At 36.2% G+C, this 8,421-nt stretch overlaps 2 protein-coding genes across 3 annotated transcripts; both read right to left on the reverse strand.

Annotated features, from left to right (window-relative positions):
• On the reverse strand, positions 1,936-4,888 carry LOC18788052. Of its 2 annotated transcripts, none has more exons than XM_020561077.1 (4): positions 4,727-4,888; positions 3,565-4,219; positions 2,328-2,451; positions 1,936-2,190 (listed from the first exon to the last, which is right to left on the reverse strand). In XM_020561077.1, exons 2-4 carry the CDS (start codon positions 4,112-4,114, stop codon positions 2,175-2,177), a joined length of 690 nt encoding a protein of 229 aa, XP_020416666.1. In that variant the 5' UTR covers positions 4,115-4,219; positions 4,727-4,888; the 3' UTR covers positions 1,936-2,174. The 2 variants fall into 2 exon arrangements, with proteins under 2 accessions (XP_020416666.1, XP_020416665.1); XM_020561076.1 differs by having other exon boundaries at positions 3,565-4,352.
• Positions 6,875-7,450, reverse strand: LOC18788102. The gene has a single exon (XM_020559204.1). It carries the CDS (start codon positions 7,448-7,450, stop codon positions 6,875-6,877), a length of 576 nt encoding a protein of 191 aa, XP_020414793.1.

The following is an 8,421-nucleotide window of genomic DNA, read 5'->3' on the forward strand; positions in this document are numbered from 1 at the left end:
CAACATGTTAGTAAATGGTGAGGGAAATGTGTAAATAGTGTGAGCATTTTCATCTCCATGAAGTTGGGGATTGGGGATGAAAGAATAAGAACATCTCCAATAGCCTCTTCAATAACTTTGGAATGCTAAAATAAGCCACATCATCAAAACCCTCTCTAACAACCTTTCCAAACTTAATCATCAAAGCCGCAACCTCTTTCTCTGTCTTCATGACTAGTAAGTTGACCTTGGCTCTTCAAAACATTTAATTTTGCTTTGGAAAAACAAACCTTAAAAATGTTAAAAACATGCATTTTTTCTTTTCAAATAATAGATACATAGATATTTTTCATTCTTTTCCATACCATTGTATTAATTGAATTGCAGAGCATGTTGGGGCATAAATTATTACAATAGCAAATAAGTCTTTTCAAATTGTCACATAGGTCAATAAACTTTAACTTGAAGAGTTTAATTTGTTACTACTATTGGAGACGCTCTAAGGGTACTTACCACGAATTGAGAAAGTAAGGAATCAGGGAATTTTGGAATTGGAAAAGTAATGAATCGGTATGGGAAAAATTATTCCCATTAAGTTGTTTACTAACCATATGAAATCAACACGTGAATGTAGTTGATTCCTATTGTTATTGTTTACCAATTCTCATGAATTAGAACCTAAACTAATTTGATTACTACAATGTCTTGCACATATAAATATATATTTTTCACCTAAATAACTTGTAAAAAAGCAAATTGAATAATATAAGTTACCATATAACGAGTTATGAAAAAACTAGTATACAATAATATACGGAATATAATAGGAAAAAAACACAATTATGACACAATGATAAGAAGCATAACAAGACAAGTAGAGGCTAGCAACCAAAGTGAAAAGGGAAAAAATTTGCTTTTTCCAATGGTGATTAGTAAACAGTTATTGAAACTTTTTAAAAAGGCTTCAAAGTTTGGTTTCTTCATCTTATGGGATGGAAGAACATAACAAGTGTCAATAGTTTTTGTTTTATGTCCATGTTCCTCCAGATTGTAGTGCTAAACTAACCAATTTCAAATAATATTTTAACAAAATCAAATAATAATAACCTTAGCATAATCTTGATAATATTAAAGTGGCATAAGTTTTTATTTTTATAGGGTTTGAGTGTTTTGGAATTATCTTAATGTGGTAAGGGTGTTTTTGGAAGGTACTAAGGACAAAAAAAAAGGAATGGGAATCAAATCAACTACCCGTCCCTAGTTGATCTGATTTCTGGTTTTGAGGGAATGTGATTATGGATTTTGAGGTGAGACCTACATATTTTTTTATTCCTGATTGCAAGTAAACACAGGGGAATTCAGGAATGGAAATCATTCCCTTTCTTCTCATACCCATTATTTATACGTAAATGTGGGAATTGGTTTGAGGAACATTAGGGTTGTTGAGGAATTAAGTTCTTAGGTACTTTTAACCCTACAAGACGTGCAGCCCTACACCACAAAGCCAGAGCATAGATAGATCTATTTCATAATAATCTCACCCACAGTTCTAAAATCCAAGCAGAGCAACCTGTCACCCTCACTTCCCAAACCAAAACAGACCCAAAAAACCACTCACCTCACCCATTCATATTCAGAGACCCAAAACTAGTACATAACCGCCCAACGATAAGGCTTCCCCTACATCACCTTTCTCAAACAAATCCCCCAAAAACATGAAGGAAAAGAAAAATCAATGGCATAAGTAGAAAAACATAGCCATTTCTCCATTCATTTTTGTCGCATAAGGTATAGTTCATCTTTTGAGTCTTGGATTCAGCTTGGAGTCTGAAATTAAAGAATCATGGAAAGTTGCAGATGTATTTAGAGATAGAAAAATGAAATAGTCCGAGGGACTTACTAACAGCCTGGATTTGGACACTCAAATCCCTACTTCCTAACTTCTGCAACGAAGTATCATCAAGACTTGTCTTTTCATTCATGACTTGGGGTTGTGACTTTTACTAATTGAGCACAAGAAATTCATTTCTCATTAGTAAAATCATTCATTAACCGAAAAAATTAACTCACCGTACAAGAAAACTTTCTCAAAATCTCTTGCAGTTATAGGCCTGTACATATATATACAAAAGAAAAAGATAGCCACGCACTGCTGCGACATTAGTAACTCTTCACCGGTGCCTGAACAACGAAACCTAGTCTTCAACGACACTGCATTAACAAGAAACACACAAGCAGGGAAGGAAGGGATGAGACACAGTACTAATGTTGTTGGACCTTTTAGTTACAGATCCTTGAAAGACGAGATAAAATAGTAAAACATGAACCTAGTGAAAACGAATACACACCCTTGATAAGTAGATTTGGGTAGGCTGCTTTTGTAGAATTGAACAGAGACTAAACCTTCAGTTAGGACTGCTGGCTCAGGAGACCCCTGCATAATCACATTTGGAACACTTCTGGAACTTATCCCTACAGCAGAAGTTCAACAAACATTCAGATGTAATTACAGAAATCATTGAGTAGAGCTATTAAGGTTAGCCATCATGAAAACTGATTCTAACAATAAACTCACTGAATTCCCGAAATTATTTCACAAAGTATCGAAAATGTTACTCCTCACTCTGATTATCACCTTGATGGACAGTTTTCAGATAATGATGGGGGTTATTTTGTTTCTAAAGTGAGTGATAGTAAGAGTGGAGTATTATCATTTCAGCAAATGATCTCTTTCACTATCATTTTTGTCATTATTCAAAAAAAGTGGCTCCAGCGGAGGCGGAGGTGTAGGAGGATGAAGTAACGAAGTTAAAGAAACTGGATTTTTCAGTAAGCAACTAACATAGTAACAACAAAGAATCCCAATATGTTTGAGTAGGCTTGTGTAACATCAAAATACTAGTAAGGGTAAAAGATTTTGTTATGGAACTGTAAATGATACGAACTCAAAGAATTGCATTCTCAAAGCCACAAGAGAGTTATATTAAAATCTGCTGTGGGAGGATTTATAGAGTGCAACATTAAGAAGGCTCGTCTACAGCATCATACATGAGATTTCAGATGAACTCAGATCCTAGCTAGTGAAGACAAAAAATAAATAAATAAATCCTTTTTTTTCTTTCGATCTTCAATTAGCTGTTTTGTACTCAAATTACCCTGAGTCGAACAAAAATCAGAACTTATGGTCCAATAGACAAATAGCAAAAGAAATTCCAAAGACGAAATAAGACCACCAATGAAATAAAGAAAGAGCCGCAGCCCATAAAAGAATTAGGTGAAACCACAAAAAGAGCTGCTTCAGGATTCCTGCTTAAAACCGCAAATGGATACTCCAAACCGGAATGCTCTGTACACAAGTATCAATACAATGATTCATAGGGATAAACAAATCATTGGGGTTCTGTTCTTTTATTTTTCAAATCAGAATAAAATTAAATTTTTTTGAAAGTTCTGTAAAATCATCAGATGTAGCTTATAAGTAACAGAACCAAATGGGAATGTAATATCCGTTAAATATAGTATCACACACAAAAAGAAGAAAATGGAAGGAAAATGACTCAATTGTATGCTGAAAAGCCAATCTACCTTGAAAGATTATGACAAAGAAGAACAGTAATGTGATGATCATAGCAGATATGCCACTTTGTAAAGATGATGACTTTGATGCTTTCATCTTCTTCGCTGCTTTCCTTTGCTCAATTCGTGCACGCTTTCTCTTGGCCAGCTCAGTGATCTCCCTAACCAACTTCTGGTCAGCGGCATCCAGTGATGGACCTCTAGGAGGTCGTGGTGGCTTAGGCGCATTCCTAGAGTTGGTCTTCCTACGCCACTCATTCTCGCTCGTCTTTTCTGCAAGGGTCATATGTCCTTGATTCTCTTCCACTTCTGAATTCCTTTCTATTAGTAACTCCACACTGTCATTTGTAACCTCACCAGATTTCTCTGAACTGCTAGATGATTCAATACCACATGTACACACAACTGATTCATTGGAACTCTGTAACCCACCCAAATCACTACTCAAGAATTTCTTTTTTGGTCCTTTGCTTGAAACAAGCTCTAAGCTTGCATCTTCTTCACTAGTACTCCCCCCACTTTCAAGGTCTAATTCAAATCCTTTTTCTCTGGGAGCCATATGAATCCTTCCAAGCAAAGTAGGACAACCCTTTGAGCTCAACTGAAGTTTCAAAAAAACCCTTCTGGCTTATGACTTCAGATGTAACTCCTTGTGGTAAAAAGCCTAGAATTCTCAAAGATCCACATTGAAACCTCAGAAACAATCAGAACTTGCAAAGGAAACCAAAATTGCTCATTTATTTGCACCGGCTCCAAAGATTCAATGTTCATAGAAGAAAGAAAAGAGACATGTGGTGCTGTTGAAACATGTTTAAAATTAAAGATGTCAAATTTGATACAAAAATTTTAAATAAAAAAGGAACAAAAGGAAAATGAAACAACCAAACTATGAACACCAGAAAATGGAAACCCCTAACTTGATATTACCCAGCTGAGGCTCACAAGTCATATAATACTGTAGTGTACCATTACCACAAACCCAAAACCCGAAACCCAAAAGAAACAACCAGAGCAATGAAAATAAAAACAATGAAAACGGTAGTTGCATGGTAGAACTGTAGAAACAGAAGTACCAGAATGACAAAAGTGGATTCTGCATCAAATTGTTGCCAGCAAACAAAAGCAATGAAATGCCCACAAAAAATATTATCAAAGGGAAAATAGATAGTACCTTGAGTGAACGAGAAGAACCGCTGAAACCCATGGTTCGGTTTGGCGATCTCAGGTCAGCACGCACACAGAATGAGCATCACACACAGGAGTGACTTTTCTCAGAAAATGAAAACAAGGGTAGGAGAGGAGAGGAGTAAAATAGAAACACGAGAAATCATAAAATAAAAAATTTGAATATTCTTCATATTTGTTATTTTTATTGTTTTGTGTTTTTGTTTCCTAGTGCGTTTGTCATAGCCTTAAACAACAGTTAAGAACGAGGACGCGTTGAAGTGTTAGGTAATAGGGGAGGTAATAGGTAGTCCGGGGACGGCGATGGCTGCGCCCTCATTGGTTTGTGCCTATTGACGTGTTGGAGACCTATAAGCTTGGGTCCCACACACGAAGTGATTCACTTCATCACCTTCAGTTATTTTTTGGCTCACATCACCCCCTAAATCTTCAGTTCATCTTCATCACCTGATGTTATTTGACATAAAAAAGGGCTAGGCCCAAACAAACAAGAAATTCAAAAGCCCAAACTAGCAAAAGGAGAGGTGTCTAGAATGAGGGTTCCGTAATAATCGTCCAATCATCCATTGGAGAGTTATTATTGAATTGTTGAAATGTAACCCCTCTACATAACCCCTCATTACAGAAGTTTTCGTAAAAGAATTAATTATTTATGTAGTAATTCGACATATTAAAAAGAATTTTTTTTAATTTTATTTGAAATGTATAATCACATTCATTTATTATATTTTTAAAAACAAATTGAGCTCATATAATATGTAAAAGCTTTACAAGTGATTAAAAGAAACATAAAAATAAAAATTTGACTGTTGAGCTTTGTAGACTGTTAATTTTGACATTAGATTATTCGGTTGATGCTCATCCTTTTAAACATCACATAAGGCTAATAGAGACTTAACTCAAAGCCTAACATACAACAGAATAGACACCAACAAAAAAGAAAAGAAGCACGCTTCAAATTCAATTCTACTCCCATCCCATCCCATGCCTCTATTTCTCAGCATGAATACTAGCTGCTAGAATTACCAGCCCCCAACAACTTGTTCCCAGTTTCAAAATAAGCGTAAACATTTAATGTAGCCAGCTTAACCTGTTTTTTGTGGAGTTTATTATTACCCCAGTCGTTAAAAACCGCACTTGTAGGCTTCTGAAGCTTCAACAAATTAAGCTCAAGAGCCAGTTCATCAACCCCACAACATTTCCAGCCAAATCCCTCAAATCAAAAGAGTTCTTGCAACCAAAACCATACTCCTTCTCCAACTTAGCTATATTTTCCTTGATCCCAATCCCCACGAATGTATAATCCGAAGAAAATTGAGGAGCGACCATGGCGCTGAATCCAAGTAAGGAAGCTGAACAATAAGGCAGCAATCTCCATCACATAGAGTTAAAATTGCAACTTTGGTTTTTGATGGAGTTTCTGAATCGGAATCTAATGAATCATGGACAAAAGTCCACTCGGTGTCAAGGCCTATAACCTTTTTTTCATTGCTAGCAGCATTGGACATAAAATTCCTTATGTAATCATCTACGTCTATGCAGCAGTCTGCCACCGTTGTAGACATAATTCATAAACACACAAAATAATCAGCATCCTTCGTATTATATACGAGGAACCCTACACACGTAGTAATAATGTCAAGGTAATTTTGTACTTTACTTCAAAGGGTTTGATGCAGGCATACATAAGGTCATAACAGTAGTTTGGAATTGGAAAGATCAAATGCATGTAGGGTACGTCAAAAGATAAAGAGAAATTTAATGCTTGTTTATTCTCATCTATGTTTTGCATCCCTCTAAAATTCTTTTATCAATTTCGAACTTGAACAGCCATCTCTAATGCTAACAATGGAAGCTTTCTCAGTTCCCATTCAATCACTCAAAAGGATGCTGTGAATTGAACCGTTATCTTCAATCAATGGAAGTACATGAACATACAGATTTTGCAAATGGATATACAAACTCTTCAGATGCTCTTGTATTTATAGAATTAATATAACTCTAATCTTTCATTATCCATAAAATCTATCAAATCAAAAGAGACATGGTAGACGAAAGCGTACTTATAGGGAAAGCCACTGAATTCCAAAATAAACTCAAGTCACACTTCCAAATTACATAGAATTGCTCCACACTATTTCAATGAATTAACCAGCAAATCCCCAAAAATAGAAAAGTTAAAAACATCAATAGCAGCACTCTGGATTTGCTCCATGCTAAGATTCTCAGCACCCCAGTCTCCCATGACAACGCTCAAAGGCTTTGGTTCAAGCTCAACAGCTCCACTCATAACAGCCATATTAACCATCAGCGTCAAGTCCACCGCATTCCTACACACAATCCCATACTCCCTCCTAAGCAAGGCCAAGCTCTGAAATATTTCAACGCCCACAAAGCAAAAGAGAGGAGCAGCCAAAAAGTTGATCAGCGACTGAGGGACACTATTATTCGTTACCATTTTGTTGAGTTGTATGATGATGCAGCGAGAGCCTGAGCAAAGTTGAAGAGTGGCAGCTTTGATCTCATCAGTGAACTCAACGTGGAAGCCGATTATAGGAGGTCTTGATGACGATGAGTTGGTGTAGTTGCAAGAGAGTATGAGTTCTGTGATGAAGCTGTCCACAAAAGAAGCACTATTTGTCACAGTGGTTTTCACTGCCACACCATGCACATATATAGGTGGTAGTACTCTGCGTATATGACTTAACATCTCTTCTCAAACTGGTATATATATGCACATATATAGGTGACTTGCCCACTAGCTAGGTTAAGGCTCTTGGAGTTCTTGGAAATGGAAGATTTTAAATTTTCCGTCTAGCTAGGTTAAAATCTAAAGGGCTCTTGGAGTTCTTTGGAAATGGAAGATTTTTAATTTTCTATTCAATATTGGAAACCCGGCCAAGTTTAATGAATACATGCTTGTCTGTTATCATTTCTTCTCCAAAAAAAAAAAAAAAAAACAAAAAAAAAAAGCAAAGGGCTTGTCTTGTGGAAAGCAAACTATGCCAATGCCAACCAACAAATTGAATCTTAATCATAGCCCATTTTTAAAACGAGACCTAAATTCTAATTATGATATGGGTGGGGTTCTGATTTATCTAAAAAGGGTTGTTGCATCTTTGGGGTTAGCCTGAGGTATAGTTTAATTGTTTTTTTCTAATGCGCATAACTATTGTATTATATATAGAGGTGGCAATTTCGGACACGACCCGTAATCCGCACTAGAAATTAGCGGTTCAACCCGCACGATAAAAAAATAGGTCAATTTTGGGTCAATCCGTTCTGACCCGTTTAATAAATGGGTGGGTTTCGGGTCAACCCGCTATAATAGCTATCTAACCCGTTTATTAAACGGATCGTGTCACGGATCGTGTTAACCTGTGTACAACTCGCTAACCCGCTAAAAATTAAAGACAAATGGAGACTTCAACACACACACACACAAGGGGTTTCGAACCCCTACCATCCTCATTTCTCTCAAACATCTTATCCACCGTGCTACAAACAACTTTGTGATTTTATGGTATACCTTTTGATGTTTATAATGTTTCTTTTTCTTTTGTGTTTTCCTTTTTTTTCTGTCTCTCTTCTCCTCTTTTTTTTTCTTTTTTTTCTTTCTTTCTTCTTTCTCCTCTCTCTCTTTTTTTTTGTTCTCTCCTTTCCTTTCCTCTTCTCTCCTTT

This window comes from Prunus persica, chromosome G3, assembly GCF_000346465.2.
Source record: "Prunus persica cultivar Lovell chromosome G3, Prunus_persica_NCBIv2, whole genome shotgun sequence".
Lineage (NCBI taxonomy): Eukaryota > Viridiplantae > Streptophyta > Magnoliopsida > Rosales > Rosaceae > Prunus > Prunus persica.

Excerpts from the sequence above, each read along its gene's own strand:
- LOC18788052 (XM_020561077.1), bottom strand. The coding sequence starts at position 4,114 with ATGGCTCCCAGAGAAAAAGGATTTGAATTAGACCTTGAAAGTGGGGGG. Across the intron at positions 2,452-3,564 it reads CTTTGTCATAATCTTTCAAG|GGATAAGTTCCAGAAGTGTT; the intron begins GTAGATTGGCTT and ends CTTCTGCTGTAG.
- LOC18788102 (XM_020559204.1), bottom strand. The coding sequence starts at position 7,450 with ATGTTAAGTCATATACGCAGAGTACTACCACCTATATATGTGCATGGT.